The sequence below is a fragment of the Homalodisca vitripennis genome, chromosome X (genome assembly GCF_021130785.1).
Source record: "Homalodisca vitripennis isolate AUS2020 chromosome X, UT_GWSS_2.1, whole genome shotgun sequence".
Classification (NCBI taxonomy): domain Eukaryota; kingdom Metazoa; phylum Arthropoda; class Insecta; order Hemiptera; family Cicadellidae; genus Homalodisca; species Homalodisca vitripennis.
The window spans coordinates 70053694-70080348 of record NC_060215.1 but is presented as its reverse complement, the minus strand read 5'-3'; the positions used below and the strand labels follow the sequence as shown (position 1 = coordinate 70080348).

The 26655-nt window shown below is 33.0% G+C and overlaps 2 protein-coding genes across 3 annotated transcripts in view; one reads left to right on the top strand and one right to left on the bottom strand.

Moving 5' to 3' along the window:
• The window catches only part of LOC124369159 (ubiquitin carboxyl-terminal hydrolase 4-like), a 96153-nt gene extending 84447 nt beyond the window's left edge, over positions 1 to 11706 (bottom strand). Inside the window, exon 1 of the mRNA XM_046826949.1 lies at positions 11397 to 11706. Within this exon, the coding sequence (XP_046682905.1) occupies positions 11397 to 11512 (116 nt within the window). The 5' untranslated portion in view covers positions 11513 to 11706. The remainder of the gene's footprint in view (positions 1 to 11396) is intronic.
• Positions 11707 to 25736: 14030 nt separating this feature from the next.
• Positions 25737 to 26655, top strand: part of LOC124369158 (plexin-B) — a 106599-nt gene continuing 105680 nt past the window's right edge. For both annotated transcript variants that reach the window (XM_046826947.1, XM_046826946.1), the window contains exon 1: positions 25737 to 26366. The gene's annotated coding sequence lies outside the window, so the exon portion shown is untranslated. The remainder of the gene's footprint in view (positions 26367 to 26655) is intronic.

Sequence of the window (26655 nt, the reverse complement as noted above, 5' to 3'; positions counted from 1 at the left end):
TAGTTAAATTAAATACCTTAATTTAAATAACGCCTATAACTAATACGGACTTGCAATCACTATATTTTTGATACCGTTGCTCGGCGGTACTGATTACAAATACTTTTTTAGACACTGATAACCAAATACCCCTACTCTGATTAATAATTGGGAGACTTTAATTCAGTATTTCCATACTCAAAACTTTTTAAACACTGCCTGTTGTCGTGATAAACAGTTTATAAAAAACTGTTGTAACTAAATTATTCAAAAGTAGTAGCCCTAGTTAATTTTTGTAAACCTTGTATAAACAAAATTAATTATTAACAACATTGTTTATGTTATTTTATATGTAGATGATTGTAGTGCTGCTCCTATAAATAGATTTAAATAGGGCATACTAGGTATACTGGTTATAATTATAACATTCTATTTTATGTCATTTTAATTTTCTTTGATGAATTAACTCAGTTTGGTTGATACAAAAAAAAAACAAAATTTAAGCTCTCACTTGAAGTCAAAACATCTAATTATAGAACTTGAATTTTTAACACAATTTATCACACACACACACACACACACACACACACACACACACACACACACACGCACGCACTGAAATATTGCAACTACACAAAAGTATTGAACTGAACTAAAAATAATAAAATATAATCTTTTGAAAAAAAGAGTTTTAATATTATACATTATATAATATATAAAAATACTGAATTATTACAATTATAAATCAGTATCTGTGAGGATATGAGTACTTCCGGACTAGTAGTCAATATGAGAAAATCGGTATATCGTAACTTATTAGACACAAAATATCTGTCACCAGATTTTTGGATTGCAGTATTCATTATAGATACTGGAGAAAAGTAACCTTACAAATACCGATTACAGGAATACTGTCTCATCAGTCATCTCTAGTTAGATTATATTGTCTCTCTATGACTGCCATCTATACCTAATTACTTAGTGTAATAAAGATGTTGTGAACATACAAGTTGATTTTTCAACAAAATAAACTGAAAATTTCAGTTTTACATGGAATATGTATTTTATGCCCCAATCATATGAAATTTAAATTTGCTTATCACAGCTTATGTTGAAAGCGTTAAACCTTTTATTAAACTCAACTAATAAACTAAATAAGTATAAAACTTGTTTTATTAATTCAATTGAACACTAATAGATAAATTAAATAAAAAAGATACAACAATAGAGCAAAGACAAATAAGAAAGAGTGTTAGATCTACTTTGATAACTATTTACTTTACCAATACACATGGTTTGTTGATTTATCAAAAATAATTGGTTAGAAAAAGTAGGCTATGGGAAAACAACGGAAAACAATTATAATGCTGAAAGTTCAAAATTTGATTAGTAAAAGAACAAGAAGTTGAATGACTGACACAAATGAAAAACATTATCACACCCTTGAAAATACTTATCTAATACTTAATAAAAATCCTAGAGGGTATGAGGTGTCTGAAAATATAATTTGACCATAGTTTTCTAGGGAAGAAATCCAAAATTTTGGATATACTATTAATTTTTTATGCAGAAATCATTTGTAAGCGCCTTATAATTCGTTGAAAATCAAAGTATTACACAAAATTGTTTACAATTTACTGCATATGGGTAAAGTAAGCAAGATAAGGGTACAACATTACATATGTCGCGTAACAGGCTTCACTGAGGTTAGCTGTAGGCTTGCAGTTTATAACTCATTTCATTTGTGACATGTCCTGCGGACAGACATACAATCAAACAGTAAAGAAATTATTACATCCCCCAGGCAGGCAAGAGAAATTATGCCATCCTACTGAGTGATAAGCTTCAATGACACTCAGCCTAATCCCATGGATGGACGTGCACCATCGTATAACTCATTCCTATCTATGTAGAAATGAAGTCTGATGCAAAATTTAAATTATACACATGATATCTTTCTCAAGATACGTCATGGATAGTTAGACAACAATGTTACTATGTTATATGTTAAAATGTCATTTGATAGTACAAAATTTGTTTACACAATTTTTGTTACTATGGTTTTCTCGTTACTTTCATAGTTACCCATAAGACCAATGTAAAAAAGTATGATAACGCTCAGCCAAATCTCATATAGGAATATACACCGTCATTAAACTCGATATTGTTTGTATAGAAATTAGGCTTCATAAAAAATGAGTTTGAGTCAATTAGTTCTCTAGATATAGTATGGACAGACATAAATAACATTTTCAACCCCCTTGAATGATGATTAGCTAATTCTCAGCTAATAACAACCTTATTTTTTAACTAACCCAAGTTACAAATACAAAAAATATATTATGAGACCGTTGTTTACAGCATTTTAGTGTATGCCTAAGCACCATTAAGCCTACTCTGTGAAGTACGTTTTTACTAAATATTGAGATCGCGTTGAGGTTAGCCAACATATTGAAATTTTAATCTGTTACATTACAGTACCTAAGTTACTATCTCAAGAGATTTTCATTTTTTACCACCAATACAAGCAGCAGAGCATGTACAAGTAATTAATATTTAGTTACGTGTATTTATGGTCCCTGGTTTGACATATACGCTAATTATAAGTGCAGGTCTGATCATGTTCTTATTTTTAACTAAACAAAATTTATGAGCATAACATCAGTGCAATATTCAATGAAATGAGTGTTGTATGGTAAACAATTTCATTACTGGCTACTTTTCTCCATTATTGTTACAGACTACACACATATTACAAAAGCACAATGTTTGTTTTCACTTTGTTACTCAGCAATAAGTAAAACTTAAACTATTGTTTTAAATTTTAGTTTTGGTTGTCATGGATGTTTACAATTTATAGCCATCAAGATTGTAAATGACATTTGCAGCTGACAAAAAAAAAACAAAAAACAAGCCATAACAATAGTCTAACAGGGAATGGTATAATGTCAATAGCCTACTATTTATTTACTATAATAACATTTTGTTCAAAGGGAATACAGCATGTGAAGGAGAGAGCCCTCAGGACCATATTTCTTGAATTTGTAAATCAATATCAACACATTTAGCAAAAATAACGCATTTTCTTCTTCTGTGGGATCCTGTATTCATATAAAAATAGTTGGTAATTGCTATCTTTTACTTATGGCCTATCATTTAATGATTTGGGAGTTTTTATTTTGTATATTACTTACTGATAAAGTCTAAATTCTTTAAAGGTCTTATACAGGTATGTTAGCTATGTCTCTTTGTTTTGATGTATTTTGTTTATATTGAAAGTGTTAATTGATTTTAATTAATATATTTTCTACAGTATGTTTAACAGTTTAACTTTTTGTAAACCTGTTTCTTTTATATTTATTGCGATATAAAATATAAACAAGTTGCTGATTTTGGATAAAGCAGGTCTTTGTAACAAATTGAATGAAAAAGATTTTACAAAACAATGACCAGACATCAGTCTCTCACATTCTGGATATACCAGTACATTTTATAGTAAGCTAATGAAAATCTTACTGGGTCATACCAACTACATATTCCATTAACTTATGTATACAAGAAAAAAATATGTCAACAGAAAATGTTAGAGTAAAACTTACCTTTTCTACAAACCTCTTAAAAAGATAAATATTATTACCCAATATATGTTATAAAACGGATTATTTGTGAATGATTTCAGATTCTGAAGACTGGTTCATTAAAGCAAAGAAAAGTTACTCATAAGTTTGTAAAGAGTGTAGGAAAACCAAAATGTTAAAAAGGAACAACTTACAGCTGGTTACAGTTAGGTAAAGGCCTCATTTGGAATCTAATAAAGACCACAGATCTATCTATAAAAGTTAAGAATAAAGACAGATTGGGAAAACCTGTGCAAGTGACTTTGTACTAAATGTTCAGGAGCTAGTATTCTTTGAGAAAGTTAAATATCTAGGACCCATTGTTGACAAACACTTCATAAAACAAATTGATTGTGATTGATTTCCTTTAGTTTTGGTATTCAATGATTTCAACTTGTCTATTTATTTGTCCAAATAAGTGTAATTATTTGCTTTACTGTGTATGAATAAACTTTACTAGAAATTATTTGAATAATGATTTTAAGATGAAATAAATTGGTACAAATAAATCAGGAGTGGCCTTTATGCAAGACCTTATTATCGTATCCCTCCAATTCACCATTCACCCCTTCTATTTTTATGATCCCTCAAATAGTTATATGTTTTTGGAATATATATTTTTTAAACTTCTGCAACAAATATCTCTTCCGTAACGATCACACCTCCAAAGTTCCTATCATGCGTAAATAAATAAAAATGCCTTAATAAGTGCAAGTGTATATTAAATTTTACAATTGTTTTTCAAATCAACTCTTCAGCCATTCTTTTCAAACATACACCTAAGGGTATAAAAATTAATTACTGAATTTCCTAATATAACCGTTAATAAAGCCTTTCAAAACATCTAATAAAAGTAGAACTGATAATATTTTGCATTAAAAAAAATTATTTTGTCATTTTCTTTAGCTTTGAAGTTGTAGCTTTCTTACTGGCTAGATGTAACCAAACATATGTTTTTTTTGGACAGCTGATACATTGTTAATAGTTTCCCTCCAAACAAATTGAGGTTATGTTCAAGAAGATTGAAGTTTTCTCTTCAACTGGGGAAATTTTCATTTTGATTTGGTAAGTTTTTGCTGGTTTTTTTAACTAATACAAAAATCAATTCTTGATGTCACGTCCGTAACAAAAAACTACTAAAAGTTTAAATACCAATTGTAATAGTTGGTTAATCAACATGAAATTTTATAAAAGTTAGGAGTGTACCTTTTTTAATTAATTGGTAGTCTTTATGTGAATGAATAAAAATATTTTCGACAAAAAATAAGTGTTACAGACGTGACATCTCGTACTGTTAAACACGATACTATCTTGTCTGATATGGAAAAGGCAGTGTTTAACAGCTTGTGTGTGCTTTTAAAACCTATAGGCCTACTTGAAGTTTGTTTTTGTACCTTGCAGTGATTTCAGTAGCCTAGGCTTACATGGTGCCTTGTGTTTCCAACCTTAAAAAAAATGTGTGCTAAACATTAAACTTCGTTTGAGTAAAATATGCCATTATAATTAAGGTTGTGGGTGAGTGGTGATATCAAACCCTTAGATAGCCTACAGTATTTGTAATTTTAATGGATTCTAAACAACAGTAAAGGTTAAACCTTCACTTGTCTTCATTGGGCATTCCTATTCGCCAGTTACTGAGTTACTGGACATACCCACACCGCAACTGGATGAAGTGGGCAGATGTGATCACCGCTTAGGCCTACTGATTACAAAGAGGTTACATTTCTAGTTATGTTATAGTCTTAAACTTATAGTTTTGGAGTGGTTATTTAAAACTAATATAACCTGTTTTATTTTTTCCAGAAAATGTCGAGTAGAGATCGTGTTGCCAAATGCAGAGCGAAGAAGAAGGAAAATCCAACTAAGTGGCAAGAGCATCTTGAGAAAGATAAGTTGCGTAAGAGAGCCGTCAGAGCTAAGGAAAAAGAAGATTTACATGGTGATAATAAACTTTTACTCCTAAAAAGGGAAAAAGATAGGGAAAGACAGCGTCGTTGCAGGTTGAGAAAGAAAAATGTTAATGTTGAAGTCTCTGGGTCTGATCTTGGCTCTTACAAAAGTCCAAGAACCCTAGGAAAGGCTGTGAAGAAGGTAAAAGCTTTGTTGCCTAAGAGTCCGTCAAAAAAACGTGCAGTTTTTAAGCGTTTAATGTATGAAAACCTTGGTCCTGAGATAGTTAAAAATATTTTTAAAACAAGAAAATCTGGATCAAGACAACTATCAGAAGAGTGCAAACAGAGCGTGATTGAATTTTTTAACAATGATGAGATTAGCCGTCAGGCTCCAGGAAAAAGGGATGTCAAATCTGTAAAGGACCCTCTTACTGGGAAACGGGGCCTGATCCAAATTCGCCATATGGTTATGGGAATTAGAGAGGCTTATGAACAGTTTAAAAGTTCGCATCCAGACGAGAAGATTTCAAAATCTAAGTTTTATAGCTTGCGGCCTAAACACATCCTGCCCTTAAGTGAGATGCCCCATACAGTATGTGTTTGCATTAAACACGCCAACTTCTCGTTCTTGATTGAACCAATATCTAAATTTCATCCTGCATTCCCAAAAACTCATAATGAGCTTTTAGGGTCAGTTTGTTGTGATACAGAATCAGTGACCTGTATGACAAATGAATGCGAGAACTGTATTCAAAAATTAGAGACTCTGCTGAGTTCTGATGTTGATATGAATAAAAGGCTCAAGTGGAAGGAGTGGAAAACAGTAAATAATAGACCTAAGTTGGTAGAAAATACTACAACGTTGAAGAGGATGGTTTTTAACATTAAACAGTCAACTAGCTGCATTTAAGACGCACACATATATTAAAAGAGTACAGGCACAATACTTTGAGAAGTGTAAAAAATCTTTGACCAAGAACCCCAAAAGTGCTGTAATGCAAGTAGACTTTGCAGAAAATTATTCGATCATCCAACAGGATGAAATTCAAAGCGCTCACTGGGCTCATAACCAAACTACAATATTTACCTGTTGTATTTGGCACAATGACAAAGTATACAGTTTTGCTGTCATAAGTGATGACTTGAAACACAGCAAAAACTCAGTGTTTGCTTTTATGAAGGCAATTATAGTTAAATTTAAGGAAGTAGTTCCACAAGTAAATAAGTTGATTGTTTTTTCAGACAACTGTGCAGGCCAATTTAAGAGCCGGTATAATGTCGCAATTGTCTGCTACGCTGAGAAAGATTTTGGAGTTACGTTGGAGTGGAATTTTTTTGCTTCGGGGCACGGCAAAGGGGCAGTTGATGGAGTGGGAGGTTCTGTCAAGAGAACTGTCTGGAGGGAAGTTCAAGGGAGGCAATGTTTTGTGAGCACGCCTTATGATTTTTATGAGACAGCCAAAGTAAAGTGCAAAGAGACTGTCATTTTATTTGTCCCACAGGCTGAAGTAGATTCAGTTGCAACACTCCTCACTAAAAGATGGGACAACCTGATTGAGATACCTAAAATACAATCTATGCATCACTTTCAGGGGTATGACGATAACTACATGCTCATTGGTAAGACATCGGTTGATTTGATGTTAAAAGTTCCAATTGTAGAAGAATCTTTAAGTGATGAACCTTCAAGTGAAGAAGAAGACAACCCTTCTAGTTCAATGACTCTAACAAAAGATCATGACCGCTTCTATAGGTTTAAGGATGTGTATACTGACTCTGAGGACAGCTCTAAAGAAGAAGAAGAAAAATACAACGAAACCTGCTCCATACACATTTGATGAATTGAAGCTGGATGTGTACCTTGTCGTCTCATTTACCACGGGTAAAAAGACTTTGAATTTTGTGGCAGTAACTCAAGGAGAAGTACAGCCTGATCGTGAAATTGAAGTTATGTTTATGGAACCTTATGGAGGCAAATCTACGTTTAAGCCTAATGAAAATGACATAAGCTTTATATCTTGTGACCAGATCGTTGGCATTTTGCCTAAACCTGATATAATTACCAAGGGAGGTAGAATTCTTTACCAGTTTAAAAATGATGTTGCTCTGTAAAAGTTAGGACTTGGACTTTTGTCAAGCTCTGTCACTAAGACAATTTAGTCATTATTTTATTTATTATTATTATTTTATTGTTACTGACTAGTCAGTAATATTCTTCTTGTAATTTTTTTACATTATTCAGGTTTTAGATCAGGTAAAGTTTTTCCACCACTCACGGTGAGTTTTCTCTCGCCCATGGCGATTTTAGCCCTCACACACATATATTACATGATTATATTATTATTAATTATATTATTACATATAATATATGTTAAAGTGTGCATTGTGTCAAATAAATGGTTTTTAATGAGAAATTTTACTTTATTGTCACGTCCGTAACAAACCCCAGTCACGTCCGTAACAATGTTTACATTTTTTTATTTTTTATTTCCAATGTTTTCTGATTAGACATTAATGTTTCCCAGTAGGAAATTTTCTTAAGACTATCACAGATAATTTTAAATTGCATATTTCTCAAATAATTAACAGACTTTTAAACAGTTGTCATACTATGTCAGAACCTAGGTGCTTTTCACGTCACGTCCGTAACACCAACTCTATTAGATATGGCATTAAAACAAATAATGTTATGTATTTTATATTCAGGATGAAAATTGTATACACATTTGTCTATCTGCTTGGTATTAAATATTTATAGAAAAAAAAAAACTTTAATTTTTATTCTAATGAGAAGGTGTGTAACTGTCACGTCCGCAACAAAAGAATGGCTGTCTTATCAAATCACAGCAACACAATAATAATACAGACCCACATCTAAATGGGTCTTGATTTAAATAACTCTTTCAGTTTATCTACAGAAAAAATATTTTTAAACTGCAAGAGTAGGCCATTAAACAGCTTGGAGCCAAAGTATGGAAAGCCCTTCCTTCTGACTTCATCTCATTTTAGGGGAGTAAAGCTCGACAAGAGATGAAGCTTGACAGATATCGGCAGCAATGCTCTAAACCTGTACAGGCCCCTAAGTCTGCCAAGTGCGTGCTGTGAGGCATTGGTGATATAATCATAAAATGAAAGGTCACAATCAAGTAAGACAAGTACCTTAACCATGTCATACATGGTCAGATTTCCACCATCAACCATGTTGTATTGTGTGGGGTTACATGGAGAACTGAAAACTTGTTCGCATTGAGTTACAGACCATTGTTCACCAACCAATTACTGACATTTTGAATCGGGCTTGGTCCAAAGCAACTACCCTGAGGGACATCCTGAAATTTAAAGAGAGACTAAGATGTCTCTTTGCCAAGTTTGGTGATCTGCTGTCTTTCACCTAAACATTTTATCCACCTAATCACTCCTTCACCAAATCCATAATAATTTCTTAGCTAGTAACATCACATGACTAATAAAACCAAAAGCTTAAAAGAAATCCAGTTGACCTGTCTCTTATCTCTTGCTTCAAATTAATTGCTAAACATGTTAATAATGGCAGTAAGTTAGGTGTACCATATTTCCGCCCTACCCAGACTACAGTTTTTGTAAGACAAGTTCTTTATTGACAAGTTCCCAATAATTTGCTTTATGTCTATCTTTTCAACATTTGATATTGAGCTTAATATCAAGATAGGTCTTAACTGCTCTACTTTATTGAAATGTGATGGAAATACACTTTAGGCAGAATACCAGTCCATCACAAAATGTGCAGAAACACCAAACTCCAACAAAATATAGCGTTGTCTCAGTGGCTTAAAATGCCGCAACGTGGTCACCAAGCCAAAATATGTCTATGTCTAAGCGCGTTCTTTCAAAGAAGGAACCTGCCTGGGCCGATTTCTTACAATTACATTTAAAACTTTTTGGTAATTCTAAGCAATATATGGGTCAACCTCGATTTTTTCTCATATTACAATATAATGTTCCAATAGTCAATTAGAAAAGGAAATTACTAGAATTTCTTGCCGGAAAGCAGTTATAGGGAGCAGGCAACTCATATTACAATATAATGTTCCAATAGTCAATTAGAAAAGGAAATGACTAGAATTTCTTGCTGGAAAGCAGTTATAGGGAGCAGGCAACCGCGAGAATTACCTATTAGTGATCAGGGGCACTGACGTGATCTGGGCTTCAAATTTGGAACTACTCGAGTTTATTTTTTTTTGCTAAAAGAGCAAGCAGCGCGAAGCGCTGCGCAGCGGGCAAGCATCGTGCGTGATCTTCGTATATACTGAACTGATTTAGGCCAAAGGAATGACACAGATTCCTTTACCAGATTTTTACGGAGATTTTGTATTGGGCGGATTATATTGGTTTACTTTGGTTTCCAGCATGTAATTATGTGTTTAAAATAGTTTTACATACATTACCTACATTATATTGTAATATGTAATAACAATTTATCAGAAACTTTTAATAAAAAAAAAAGGATCACGCACAATGCCTGCCCGCTGCGCAGCGCTTCGCGCTGCTTGCTCTTTTAGAAAAAAAAAAATAAACTCGAGTAGTTCCAAATTTGAAGCCCAGATCACGTCAGTGCCCCTGATCACTAATAGGTAACTCTAAGCAATATATGACCGTCTGGCGGTTGCCTGCTCCCTATAACTGCTTTCCGGCAAGAAATTCTAGTCATTTCCTTTTATTAATTGACTATTGGAACATTATATTGTAATATGAGAAAAATCGAGGTTGACCCATATATTGCTTAGAATTACCAACTTTTTTACTACTTTTACAAATTTTTCTGTCGCAACAAAACATCAAAGTCTCCCGATTTAAAAACAATACGCGACCACATAACGAACAAATACACTCATTATTAAAAATTCTATGTTCTATTAAAAAGAAATAATCTCGTTTCGGTCAAAACGTAAACTCATGCCTGACAAAACACTCCCGACACACACAATTGACTACGATTTGTCAATCTAGTGGATAGTTGATCGATAATTGTCACGAGCTCAATCGATCGAAACTACAGTACACAATATCTTGTGAAGCACTGACTTCTGCCCCGGAGCGCTTATATAACAGATACGCTATCAGATAATATTTATATTTTTTCCAGGCCGCAGATAATATTTAAGTAAACAGATATCCAGACACAGGACACAAACAGAACATTAAACACTTAACTATTTATGAATATACCCCCTAAAACCATGTTATTTGTCATTTGCACCCTTTAAAATCATATATATTTTTGTTCAAGAGGATGAGCAGAATACATTGATAATTTCAAGGTCGTGATTTGCCAGGTAGGGCTTTAACCTCATAATTGCCCATTTTATAAATATTTATAGCATAGATAGCTTTTTATTTATCATTAATATATTAATCTTTTTATAAGATTAAAAGCCAGAATTAAATTGTTCTTTGAAATACCTACTAAATTATTTGATCTGGCATATTTTCTTTTCTGTTTTCAGAATTATTAGATGGTTATGAATATTGATGTTTCAATATTATTCGATAATCATGATTCAATTGTGTTGGTGGCCACTTATTATGCTGCAGCCCATCTTGCATGCATCATGTACTATAGTGTGTTAATATTTGGATAACAATCTAGTGTTAGGTAGGTTTTACTCCTTGCAGAATAGATTGGATAGAATGTCTAAAGTTTTAATTAACGTGACATCCATTTAAATTTTCATCAGTTCAACCTAGTTCTCTATTCGAACATTTAAGTACAATTTTTTGCTCTAATAATAGCAATACTAATGAATTAGAGATGAAAATTCTTATACATTTTCAAGGCCAAATGAAAATGGGACTTGGGCCTAGCTACCAATAATAAATCTACCTTGGCCAGTGTATGAGTTACTTAGGTAAACATATTTCAAAAACGTACCATATTTGACCCACTTCCATGGATTGCCGTAATTTTCCCTCTATTTGGTACTTCTTTAGCTTATAGTCAGGCACCTGTTCACTTTCAGACATGTTTGTTGGTTTAAATTCTACCATGTTTTGTGCACAAAACGACTACCACTAACCAAATAACCTTTACTACTTAAATTGAGCAATAGAAATTTATAGCTGACTTAAAATAATCATAACACAGACGTTCTTCTACTTCAGCTGTAATCAACTGCTATACATACTCTCGCTGTGGTTTGGTTTGCACGAGCTCCTCACGCGTAAGTTTGATTTGAATGGGGCGATCAAGGCAGGCTGAGAGAAAGAGTGGGGATGGAGGGGCCCCTCCTGCCAACTACAGATAGCCCGTGTATTAGAATAGTGGAATGAGCAGTCCGCGCGTTCTCGCTCTGTACTCCTCTGAATTTAATTTAGTTCAGTACCTGGCAAACCTATTAAAATGTATCACTGTATTTTCAAACCCCTTTCCGTAGTTTAGTACAGCATACATATATTTAAATTACATTTTCAAAGCTGGATGTTGCAGGATGCAGCTCAATTAAATTGCAGGCAATCAATGTGACAAACCTCTTAAAATGTACCATTGTGTTTTTAGCTTCTACTCTGAATTAAACACATTTCAGTAATTTGGTACAACAACAATATATATATATATATTATATATATATATATATATTACATTTTCAAAGCTGGATGCTGCAGGATGCAGCGCAATTAAATTTATTTCATTGAACCTTGATTTTACAACGTAATTAATGGCAGACAATTACTTTTGTCTACATACAAATAAACCAATACAACGGAGTATCGAAAGACCCAAAAAGACGTAAGGAAGTCTAATGTAACAAAGTAACCTCGTTACGTTCAGTGGCGTAGCTAGAAAACATTCGAGAGTGGATTAAACATCCAGGAGGATTAAAAAGAGCCCTGCTTAGCATAGTAGTTAAAGAATGATCTTCAGGGTCTCCAAAAACAAAATCAACAATTAAGTTGAGTTTTTTAATTGCATCTTTTGTATTAAAATGTAAACCAATAAAATTGTTTCGTATCATTATATTTGGTTCATTGCATTTTTCAACTGCCTTAATCAAAAAAATATAATTTGTAGGTTACATTACTATTAGTTAGAAATTATTCGATAATTGCCATGTACTATAGATCAGATCAGCATTATAATCGCGTACGCCAGACGACACATGGCACTTATCAGGCTTGGTCGAAGTTGCATGCACAATTTCAAGTCTATAGCTTATTTCTCATTCTCGATATATCCAACAAACAGACAGAGAAATCTATTGCTGTTGCTATAAGTTAAAACTTGATCGTAATAATTTGAGGTTATTAAAATATGAATACTGAACAAAGTGTTTCAAATACTAAAATTCTCAAAAGAAAATACGATAAGATATCAAAGGACATGCTACAGAAAGGAGATTTGAGTCAACCAATACTGCAACCCTGCACCTGGCGTAGAAACGCTGGCTTGACTTATCAACTATCCAGCCACTTCCGTTTCATCCCAAAATGGACTGGTCTTCCCTCCAAAATTATAAATAGCTCAGAACTAACAATCAATAATTTTCAGAACGTCTCATCGGACAGCAGCAGTGGTGTGGTGTGTATGGAGTGTGTACCATATATATATACTAAATAATTTGAAGTGTTTCTCATTAAGTGTAATGTTAATCTACGGCCAATAACTTCCAAAGGTAAGTTGGAGAAATTGATTTTGTAATGGGTACTGTAAAGATGAAATTGCTTTCAGATTAAAACGCATAAATACCAGAGTTTTAAATAACCACAGAATAACCACTAGAGTTACAATAACAGGAACCACATTTTCATTTAGCTGGTTTATTTTGTAGTTTAGGCACATAGCTGGATGGACATATAGGCTTAAATGGCTATAGCCAATTTCAGCAAATTTCAGGGAGCGAAAACATTTTACAGAGAAATGTATATCATGTTTGTGGAATAGTTGGTTTTAGTAAATTATGAAATGATATTAACAATCTATAGACAAATTTTGAATCTACAAAAATTACTAACAAAATTATCTGAAATTTAGTCCAAATAGAGGGGTGTTGGGGCTTGTAACACCCACAGTGGTAAAAACATTCGGGGCAAATTTCAACTTGTGTTAAGCTGAAATCATATTCGTTGTCGAAGCATGCTCATAGTTCAAATTCGTGTTTATTTGTTTTGATATTTTATCTACAGCAGCTGACAGACAGACAACATAAAGCTTGCGCCTGGTATGAAGAGTCAATGCACAAACAAGTAAGGCTTGAGAAATGCAAAATATGATGAGATTATGACATTTTATTCGTTGTGCACCATCTCACATTTTGTAAAGTGTCTTTGGAGTTATAAAGAAAGTTCAATATTAATATAATTATTTCGATATAATTTCTATGTTTTGCAGATATGTTCGGATATAAAACGACTCATTAATTCGGATATAAAACGACTCATTAATTCGGATATAAAACGACTCATTAATTCGTAAGATAATTACCGTTCCGAACTGAGGTCGCTATCAGCCGCATGTACAGGGTTTGTCAGGAATTTTCGGGATTTATCGGTACTGCTCGGCTCTGCCCCCACTCTTTCTCTCCGCCTGCCTTGATCGCCCCATTAAACTTACGCGTGAGGAGCTCGTGTGGTTTGCCTCTCTTTTCACAGCGGTTCTTCGTTGCCGTCACTTAAAATTTCGTTTTATTCCCTCATAAAACGAAAGATTTCCCTTATATCAAAAATGGATATAATTATAAAAGAGCTGGATCTCATTTTATTTGGTAATAATTATTTATTATGTTATAGTATATTTCACGCTGACTTCGTTAAGATATCAAAATTTAGAATATTTTCATTGGGTAAATCCACGAGCAAATGAGCGCCGCAAGTGTGCTTGTAAGTATGAGGATTATAGTAAAAGGCTTTAAATATACTAATGAATCAACTAACAGAACTTACTATCAAGTTATCTGTTCTCACTGCCTAAATCAATACTCGTATTACCCCTCTTACACACGTGAATGAGATAATAATACAGGTCAATAAACTGGATGGTAACTTAACATACCTTGAGGTGAGAATTACTGATTATGAGGACAAAAATGAGCAGTTAAAGAGCCAATGATCTAATTTTTTATATGTAACAACATGGTAAACCCGAAGAAGGCTATTGCTGGGATTAATGAGCACTCAAGCCCATAATATGAGTCCCAAATATTATGTTTCACTACTTGATTCAGTCACTTGATCACATCATAGAGAGTAAATTAACCGTGATCTTGATCTTATTACCAAACGTTTCCTAACTATCTCAAATGATTTCAATACTGCTATTATTAAGGCCTTTAGGAAAAGCACGAAAACGTAAACCTTTAAAGGTCTTCATGAGCAGTGTATCTGACGTTCACACAATCAACCAGTAATTTACAATGGATGACGTTGCTCATATGGATGACCATTTCTCCTCGATCAAGATATATAAGGATAGGAACGCCACGTGAGCATGAGCTATTGTAATCATGGATGTGTTCGATTGGGTGTCACGATGTGAAAAGGAACTAACTATCGTGTAAAAGAACAATGTATCTTCATGTTTGCTAATGTGTCTTTTTTGTCACACACAAACTGCCTGAAACATTCATCTGGTATACCTTCTAAGGTGATTTTAACTTATGGGAAGCACTTGAACCTTCAAAGAAATGTGAGCGTTTCACTATTTTACCCCTATATTTAGAGGCGCTAATGTCCCTACATCAACTTCTGACTTTGGATAGAATACCTCATTACCTGGCTTTTCGCTGTTCCCTACTGACCTTCAAAATAAACTAAAACCCCTTAATCTTCAAAAAGGAGCCGGGCCGGATTATCTATCATCCACTGTGCTCCGGTAATTGCACTGCTTTTGGCCATCTTATCCAGGCATTACTTTCTACATGTGTCTTTCCACTTTCTTTATGTGGATGTGGATGTGGTGTGCTGAGAATGTTACATCCTACAAAGTATTAATTGGTCATAAACTATGATGTAAATTGCTTTAGCCTTACGTTGTACCTGTAGATCCTGTAAAGAAATTTGACCCACTTTTATGTCTGAGTTTGAAGGTGTTTCGAGTGTTTGACGAAAGTCACAATGTATAATGTATCTTTCATTGTATAAAACAGTGAATAATACAATTTTGATAATGCTGGCCCCACCGGCAATTCTGTCTTACCAGTAATTTGCCATCGTTATATGTTACAAAAGGTATGTTACGAGACGTTGACAGGAGGTGGTAGTAAATTTTAATTATGATAACAATACTAAAAAATATAATTTAAAATCTAATTTTTCTATTATCCTTCTATTATTTGTATTCTACTATTTTTATGTAAGTCCTTTTTTTATTTTCCTATAGAGCTCATTATAACTAACACGGCTCTTAATATCATTATGTAACAAATTCTTTAACCTTAACCTTCACTTTAAACGACTACCCATATGTTACAGTTTTGTGTACTGGAAATTATATCATACTATTTTTAAATCGTGCTTCTTATAAGTTAACATTAGCTAGCCTCTAGTAGGATTCCAGTAAACATATATTATACAGAAAATATCAAATCTACTTTATGTTAATCCATCATAATCTTGGATGATGTTCTGTAACATGATCATCCATCAATAAATTTTAAAAACATATCGAACCTCACATTTTGAGCTGTCTGTAACTTATTAGTTAGTGTATAATTTCAATCACAAACCACTAGATTTGCATACTGGAAAGAAGACATAAGAAGAGTAGGTCTCAATATCATTTTAAATATATTGTTGGGTTACATACAGTTTGAACCTAACAAATACATTAGTACATATTTGTATGAATATCGTTAACCTGTTCTACCCATGATAAAGTTGTTTTCCATTTTAAGTTTAATTTACAATATAAAGCTCATATTTACAATTTTATTATTTATTATTACTGGTAAAGTATATGTGTAATATACTCAAAATTAACCTTTAATTTCTTGTATTGATTAATTTAAATTTTGCAGCATTAAGCCATGATCAATATTTAATTCATACAATCTTGTTAAAACATTATTTAGCAGGGTTATGGCATTATATTTACTTATTAGAATCACAATGCAAGTAAAATTGAGTGTGTTCTAAATATAACATTATCTTACTATGTCTGATAAATTGATAACTATTTTAATATATAATAAGAAAAGGAAAGCTGAAAGGTATGAGACTTTAGGCACTACTACAGCATTTAATGTCCATTACTTAAAAGGCTCTCTAACTGTTTTTACTCTTTGAATCCATTCTTCTGACTAGGACTATATCCGACCATCTGTGTTAGACTAAAATTGTAAGATTCTAGAATAGATAACAAAAGGTGATACTGAACACAATCGAAAGCACGTATAAAGTGTAAAACATCACTATAATTAGTTGTCTATTATCCATAGTAAATTTAATATCATTTGTAATTATTATCAGTGCTGTCTGGACACTAAAGAAAGATTTGTAATCAAACTTATACTTAAATAAAATATTACCGTGATTTATAAAGTAGCAAATTTGTTGAAACACTATCTTATCTAACATGTTACCTAATGCAAACAAATTATTTATAACTCAATAATGTTTACACTCTGAGGGGTCAGATACTTTTGGTAAAACTTCCTTCTATTTATCTGGATAAACACTATTTTACATTGTAAAATTATATATACAGGGTGTTTCGCGAGATGTTGGCACAACTTCATATGATAATAGACGCAAAAACAAGAAAAAAGCTCAAATGAACAAATACCCAATAGGTTTTCGTTTAGATTTTGTCCGACGATTGTGCTTTAATGTTAAAAATTATATCTTAGAATCCGCTGAATCAATGAGCAAATAACATGAAATTTGTCATTTATATTCAACTAATTAAAGAGACCAGCACAAGTCTAGCTCAGTCCGCCGAGCTGATAAGATGCACCGTACTTATCATCCGGTCATCCACCCGGTCGTGTTCGCGTACACGTTACTACTTGACGCGACGTGCTACGCAGTGATTTCGCTATACAGTGTTTATTGAATTTCATATGAACTTAAGTTGATTTAACTATGTCGTCTCACTGTGGCATCTGTGGATTATCCTACGGGAATGACGAAAATGAACAGAAGATTAAGTGCGCCGGAAGTTGCGAAAACCTCTTCCATTATCGGTGCGTCCAAGAGGATGTTGATGGAGCGAAAACCCGATCTTTTAGGGATTGGAAATGCAAGAGTTGCAGAGGTGAAACAGCTATTAGTTCGGAGGGTAGGGCTGAGTACATACAAGAACTCTTTAAAGTAATAAAAGAACTGAAATCAGAAGTTGCCGAGCTGAAATCAACTAGAAATGAGTTAAATAGCCTATCCGAATCTATGCAGTTCGTCTCAAAGAAGATGGATGAATCGACTAACTTAATGAAAGAAATTAAGGTCGATTTAGCAGCTCTGAAGAAAGAGAACGAATATCTGCGTAATAGGAATGCCGCCCTCGACACAGAGGTAACTTCTCTGAAGGATAGAGTTCGTCAGCTAGAACATTACTCAAGAAAAAACAACCTTGAGATAAGTGGGATCCCTGAAACTCCGAAAGAAAACGTCTTCAGCCTAGTTAAGGACATCGGAGCTGCCCTTGGTGTACAGATACAGGAAAACGACATCTCAACTGCCCACCGAGTTCCATCTTTCAAGAAAGACCGCCCGCAGCCCCTCATAGTACAATTCTAAAAGGAGGACAGCTCGTGACACTTTACTCAACAAATTCAAGGAAAGGAAGGTGATGACAGCAAAACAGATTCATGCCGCTCTTCCCGCTCAGAACGTCTACATCAACGAACATATGTCCCCAGAAAATAAGGTATTTCTGTCCAAACTGAAACAGAAGTGTAAAGAAGTGGGTTACGATTACGCGTGGTGCAGAGACGGAAAGTTTTTTCTCAGGAAGTGTCAGGGCGAACGTTACCGCAGAATTGACAACTATGAGGAACTTGACAAGCTAAAGTAAAATGTGAGTTGTGTTATTATTTATACTATCTATTGATCAATTTATTGTTTACATACTTCTTTGTTGTTTGTTCTTATTTTTTGTTGAGTTTGTTGTATAGTTTATTATTGTTAAATGTATATATATATATATATATATATATATATATATATATATATATATATATAATATATATTATAAATTCCACGTTACGCATTTATTTTAGATAACTTTATAAGTACATGATGGACATAGTTTCAAATAATTGTCAATCCGATCTGGATACATTTTTTGAACCTGGAAATAATATAAACAACTATAGACTAATATATACAAACATAAGAAGTCTGAGAAAAAACTTTGATAGTTTAGTGGCAGAAATAGGTGTTATGGAACATAAATTTCATTTTATTATACTTAGTGAAATATGGGTTAGTAGTCATGAGACAGATTTTTATAATATTCCAGGTTACACATCATTTGCCAAGTGCAACGATACTTATAGAGCAGGTGGTGTTATATGTTTTGTACATAATTCAATAGATTTTAAACAGCTAAATTCCCCTTTCAATATGACAACAGCTGATACACTTATCCTTGAAATTAATATAAACAAAACCTACTTTAAACTAATATGCTTATACAGGCTACAATTTATATCTGAAAATTCATTTCTATTGGAACTGACTCAACTTGTATCGGAAATGAAAAATAACATTATTTATGTTGGGGATATAAATATTAACCTATTGGAAACAAATGAAATAACTCAGAGCTACAATAGTATAATGAACAATAATGGGTTTTTGTCTTTAGTAAATACTCCAACCAGAATAACAAACAACTCAAAAACACTTATTGATCACATATATGTTAGAAATAGATATATTGATCTCTTTTCCAGTGATGTGTTTGATTTAGGAATAACGGACCATTGTGTTCTGGGACTAAAGTTTAATAACAAGTGTAGCACGTCAGTCAATTTAATAAATTGTAATCCCAGTATTGACAGTTTCGTGCCTGATTTAGATATGATCAAAAATAAGTTACAAAATACTGATTGGTGTGAGATTTTTTATGAAGAAGATGTTAATTGTTGTTACAATAAATTCCAAGAAGTGTTGAGTAGTATTGTTAATAGTAGTAGTAGAATAGCTGTAATTGATTGTAAACTAAAGAAAGCTAAGTTAATAAGCCCATGGATTACTAGGAATATTCTTAAAAGAATAGCCAAACGAAAAAAGCTTTACACAATTTGTAAGAGGAGACCATATGATACAACATTTAAAAATTACTTTAATAGATTTTCTAATAACCTAAAACAAGAAATTGATCATTCAAAAAACACATTTTATGCAAAAAAGTTAGAAAGTTGTAAAGGTGACATTTCTCAACAGTGGAAAATCATTAATAATGTAACAGGTAGTTCTAAAAAACAATGGTGTCGACCGGATTGAGTTAGATAATGGGACTTGGATAACTGACCCCAGTACTATCGCAAAAGAAATCAACAAACATCTTATCTCGGTACACTCTGATAAGCCCAGTACAATCACTACCGAAACACTAACTCCTCTTTCCTTTCAGAACAATTCCTTTTTTTATTGCTCCTACCTCCGTGGACGAAGTCAAAGCGGTTGTTCGCAATTTAAAAAATAAGAAATCCACAGGTTTTGACAATTTTAATGTAATTTTATTAAAACATATAGTGGATGACATAGCTCCTGTTTTAGTGTATATGATAAATAATAGTTTCAGTAAAGGTGTCTTTCCCGAAAGTCTTAAACTAAGCTCAGTAGTACCTATATTAAAAAAACCAAATTTATATAAATTGGACAACCTGAGACCTATAAGCCTTCTTTCAGTTTTTTTCTAAATTATTCGAGAAAATAATGATGATAAGGCTTGACAGCTTCCTAAATAAATCTAATTTCTTTAGTACTAAACAATTCGGTTTTATTAAAGGCAAATCAACGGAGAGTGCGTTAATTACAGTAACAGATCATATTTTTGCTAGCTTAAATTCTAAACTTAAAACAACAGGTCTATTCATTGACTTTAAAAAAGCTTTCGACATGGTTAATCATGAGATCCTTTTAAATCAATTAGAATCTGTCGGGATAAGAGGAGTAGCTTTAAGCTGGTTCAAGAGCTTTATTACAGGACGAAAACAACGAGTTAAAATTAATAACACCTTTAGTGAACCACTCACTGTTCAAACAGGGGTACCTCAAGGATCAATGACCTCAGCAACCCTTTTTCTAATTTTCATTAACGATTTATTAAATTTAAACTTTCAAGGAAATATTAACGCTTTTGCTGACGATATTGCGCTCTTTTACTCACAAAAATTTAATTATAATAGGAAATTCCATAAATCATGATCTTTTACTACTTAAAAAATGGTGCTCTATAAACAGAATGGAAGTAAATGTTAGCAAGACAAAGTTTATAAATTTTGATTTTGCTGGCTTCGACATACCCTTTCCGTTGGTTTTCCATTCCTCAACCTGTAATACTCAATTATGTACCTGTCAGCCGTTAGAAAAAGTAAAAACTATTAAATACTTAGGAATAATACTGGATGAAAAATTCTCTTTCGAACCACATGTATATGACTTACATAGAAAATTAAGATCACAAATTAGAAAATTCTATTTTTTAAGAAATTTTTGTAATAAATCACTTTTGAGAACACTTTATTTTGCACTGATCAATTCAAGACTGCAGTACGCTTTGCCTTGCTGGGGAGGAACGTTTAAGTCGTTAATGGATAAATATAAGAATTACTCAAAATTATTTCTTGAGAATAATTTTAAAACAACCAAAAAGAACAAGTTCATTTCCTTTATACCAGCAGTTGAACATCTTACCAATACAACATCTTTTTGTTTTCAAAGTTCTCAGATTGTTTTTTATTAGAAGTGGAAATAGAGAGAACACAATGCCTAATTATCTGCATAACACAAGAAGTTTTGGAAATAAATTCTTTAAACTACCCAAAGTTAATAGTTATCTTTCGTAACTCTTTTCAATATCGGGGCCCCAAATACTTGAATCAACTTCCACTCCAAATAAGGAATATTAACAATATAAAACATTTTTGTAAAGAAACAATTGCTTGGCTTTTTGTTCAACATAATGTGGAATACCTGAACAACGTGCTGGTATAAGCAAAATTATTTTGGATAGAGACGGAGATATGTGGGCCTATTGGTGTTTTAGTTGTTGCTAATGTATAATTATATTGTTGACCCATGTCATACACGCTTTATGGACAAACAAAGTTAATTGATTAATTATGTATTCTTGTGTATAGCTTTCAGATGTCACAGTTTGGCGAATTACTAAGTGTTTATTGAATGCTAGACTGAAATAACTATTATGTAAAAAGAATGTATATTTCCCTTTGTACAACTGATCACACTACTGGACAAAGTGATCAGTTCAGATTTCTCGACCTTTTTATTGTATACTTTGTGAATTTGTGAATTGCAATATGAGAAATACATTCATTTATTCAAGTTGAAATATGTAGGATTACTTTCCATTTTAAGATTAAAATTATTAAAACTATTAAAAGTTTTCAAAATTTAATTTTTCAAAAAATGTTACACCTACATAAAAATAATTTATTGCACAAATTTAATTGCAAACCTAACAATACTAAATTTGTTTAAATTCTACGGATAAATAAAATAGTTATATCAATTTTAATTGGTGAATGTTTTATATATTTATTACACATATATGATACAAAACATGTTATCATTCATCATTAATTAATCTTGTGAATTTTATTGGAATTCCATCATTGCCTACATCATGTGACAAAGTGTTCATCAATGCTTTGTCAAATATAAGAGTTTATGTCATTAATAGTAAAACTATTGTTAACATCAGTTGGAGCTCATACGTTTTATAATAATAATTCAAATCTGCGCTTATTCTATTTGTCATGCTACAAAAATATATACTTAAACTGTTTAATGACATAACTGGATCTCACAATTCTTTTTGATCTTTACACGATCCTTAATTTTATAAATTTTCCCATAAATATGTAATGGATTTTTCACAATGAAGTATATTTAAAAAGTGTTGGTTTCTGCTAACTCTCACTAATCTTTCTATTATATTTCCCAATACTCTATGATTTTCCCAAACGTCAATATTGTTTGTTCTCACATACTGTTTATCCCTTTCCACCAACAATTTTTTAATCTCTTCATCAATCCAAGGACACGGGTTTTTCCTCGTAAGCAATTTCCATTTAAACGATAATTCTAACTATACATATTCTGGTTTTTAGCAATAGTCAGCATTAGGAGTACAAATTAATTTATAATTTATCCCTTTTCTTACACAAATAGCAATGTCACCTCGCTATTTTCCCCCTCTATCATGACTTATTCAATTATAATTAATATTCATAAATAGCAAGGATGAAATACATGGATCTAAAAACTGTTCAAACACAAGAATTATATGAAATAAATTACTAACAAGAAGATTTTAAAACGTTTATAGATGTACAGTTTAATTTCGACAGTAATATGTATGATTTGTTTAAACTATCCTGAATATGACGCTTTATTAAACACCTGATACACTGATTCTTTTATACTTTCCTCTGAATTATCTGTTATTAATATAAAATTGAAAATACTAAATGTACCAAACAATTAGATTGTTTTACAAAGAGTATTTATAAACTAAAACGAAATTGGAAATGCCCAACAAAACCTTTTAAATAAGCAATATTAGACTTCATATTAAAAATTTATGTAAAATTTTTAACATACGGCTGTTAATAAGACAAGATCTTTATAACAGCTGAGTGTAATGTGAGATAATTTTATAGAGTATTTGCAATAGATTGACGATCACATTAATTTTTTTGCAGAGATATGCTACCATTTTGAACCCAAAAGTATGTGTACAGTTTTCCTTCAAAATACAACATATATGGGTAATTCAAAGAAATATCAATAATAAGATATCAGTACAAGCTAACATCAAGCAATAGCGCCGACTAGGAATTAATCAACAAAAGATAGGCTCGAAAACAAGGTGAAACTTGGGAAAATTAAAACAACAGGAATATAGAAACAACAAGTAAACTATGAGTAATTGTACGTATACTGTCAACAATACACAGGACAACGTTACTAATCAAAAATACCAATAATTACTGTAATATAACAATAACTATTTTAAGCAACAATAACAATAGTATGCATTAACAATATACAATATAAAAAAGAGAAAAAAATGCAAGAAAATACTACTACAAGATAACTATATGTGTGAGAAAGTGCCTGACTTGTGCGTGTGCGTTTATGTGTGTGTGCTAATATAATGAAGTGATTTAAGATTGAAGCACTTGGTACACAGTGCGGGTCAGGCCGTCATAAAAAAAAACTCCACCAATCCCCCTGAAAATGCTACAGCAGTCGTGGAAAAAGTCTACACCATTAGAGACAAGGTTGCTGAGACGGGGAAGCCTCGCAATAGAGTCGTGGAAGTCATTACAATGGATCGACAGTCTTGGATCGATGTCAAAACAACTCCCGAACGTGTAACTGAGGGAACTTTTAGGTTTACTTCAGATAAGAGCTCAGGACTGAGAACGTGACCATTTAATATCTTGAAAAGTAATACTATGTCATGCATCAAGTGTAGAGGAGGGAGCTTCAGGCCAACCGCAACAGCATCAGTGGCAACCTCAAAGAACAGCATTAGTAATCTTCTTTTGTCAGCAATCCTGTTGATGTTCTCTGTGGTCTGCGGAGACTAGACATGGGAGGTATACTAACCCTTGTCGCACCACACCAGCTAGCAGTACCGGACACGCAGCACCGTGGGATTGTTGAGTCCTTCAGTGGATCTAGTGATAAAGCCCAAAATCTTGTTGGCTATATTACATACCGTGTGCACCTGCTCACGAAATACAAGCTGCTCTTGAAGACTACTCCATGGTCCCGGACAGAGGTAACTCAGTACAGCACAGTATCCGACAATAGCCTGTATAAAACATGAAGGGAGAGCGAAAACGATGAAATGTCATAATAAAGAACTTTCTACAGTTGATTTGCATGTTACTAATGGCGCATGTGGTCAAGACTTGTCTGTAGATTGGCAGCGTCCTCGCGTAATATACCTGCATATGCAACTTCAGATCGTCCGCATTCATCAGTGAGTCTACCTCCACCGCGTCTAGCATGTCGTTGATGAATACACTGAAGATATGCGGACCTAGGTGGGGAGTCTGAGGAACCCTCGAGGCCCCAAAGAAAGGTTTAGACAGAGTAGAGCCAATCCTGACAGACAGCTTACGGTTTCTTAAGTAAGCCTTAAACCAGCCAAGAATAAGACTCACGTTACCACAATCCTTCAATGAGAAATCAATATATACTGTGTCAAGCTAGAAATTCCTCCTGAACGCAAACGCTGAAAGAGCTCTTTCCTGGAGCAATAGAATGTTCGTAGACGTGGACTTGTTACTCACAAACACGTACACAATATTAAACAACAAAAACGACATAAAACACATAAACAACCAAATTCAGGTGTTGTGCTGCTTCGTCAATATTTGTAGTATTTCCATTCATCCTTTGAGTGTATTTCTGCCTTGAATCGAAGAAAACTTCGTTTATTTGTTTGACCTCTTGTCTGAACGACATATTCTCCGATAAGATATTGGCCAGCGTGACGTAGCAGTCACTCGCTTTTATTTAACAACTTGGAGTTCTTGACGATGGAGGCGGGTTTTCTTAGTCATGGAATTCTGCTTGAGAAGTACAGACTAAACGTCGCTTGCTAGTGTCATTGTTTTCTGACCTGTACTTGAAATTTTTAATAAGTCGTCATTATACGTTTTGTAATATACGTATTATACGTATATATTAAACCACAGTGTTAATGTTCCATTGTTGTTATTGGTTTATTTTACCACTAGTATTGTTGCTCTAGTTTGTGTTATTTTATACAGTTTCTTCTCGCGAAATGATATTTTTTCGTAAATAGTGATTATAGCTAATTCCATGTAACTTATTGTTTGCAGCCATATATTATACATTAGTATTTAACAATGGTGTTTTAACGCATGTTTTATTATTTCTACAATCATGTAATCGGTTTCCGTAAAATTAATGAAGTATGAACCAAGTATGACACTGTACACATTTTATTACATATGATAAAACGTCATACATTGCTAGAATTCTTCAGGCTTTGATTTCATAGATGAATGTCTGTTTCTAGTTAAAGCCAGCCTCAGCCTGTACTCGGGTTGGGGACGGTGGTATTTAAGATGGTTACGGTGTTGAGAAGAAATCTTACAGATACGCAAATAAATATATAATTATAAAGAATTGTGTTGCGCCCGGATTTGTGATGATGATGCAGTAAACTAGACAGAAGTTCGAACAACAAATGGGTTGAAATAAATGAACTCTTTCTGTCAGATATTATCATTCACTTGCTCGGGATGTAATTTGTGAACAAAGGTTTTTTACCTGTTTTGAGAATATTCTTTGTTGTGAGATTTGTTACTCATACATAAACTCCTAGTATAAATTCAGTGATGAATTAGAACGTAAAAGTTGTTTTTTAATGGTGTATACTAACTAAATATCATTTGATTTTGTTCTGTTTCCAAGATACTTCACATCAGCTAGGCTAGGTATCTGTGACACAACGTTTGGTTTGTTTAGTGTCGTGTAGAATGTAGATATCCGCATCTTTTGTAATTTCGCTTAATTTAGGAGTGATAATAGTCAACAGTGTACATGTGTAGTAAACAAATAATTTACTCTCAATGCACTGAAAAGAGTTGTGATATGATAGGTGGTGGTTTATATTTGCTTTATAATGTGGATTCACATTTGCAAGTCTGGCCTCATTAGGCCTTAGGTAAGCGTGATTTTCTTAATTTGTTTGTGTAATATTTAGATTTAAGTTATAAGAGATATATTGCCGTTAACACTGAAACTAGCGGTTAAAAATCTTGTAGTGGTGTGCTGTTTTGGGACACTGCAAACATTTGTTCTAAATGATTTCCATACTCCAAGCACTGTATTTTACAGTAATATTATGGGCTATGCTGTTTTACTCAGCAAGTACTGTAGAATATTGAGACATCAGTAGATTTGATATACTCAGATAAATATTTCCACTGTTTAAAACTACCGTGAAACTTAAA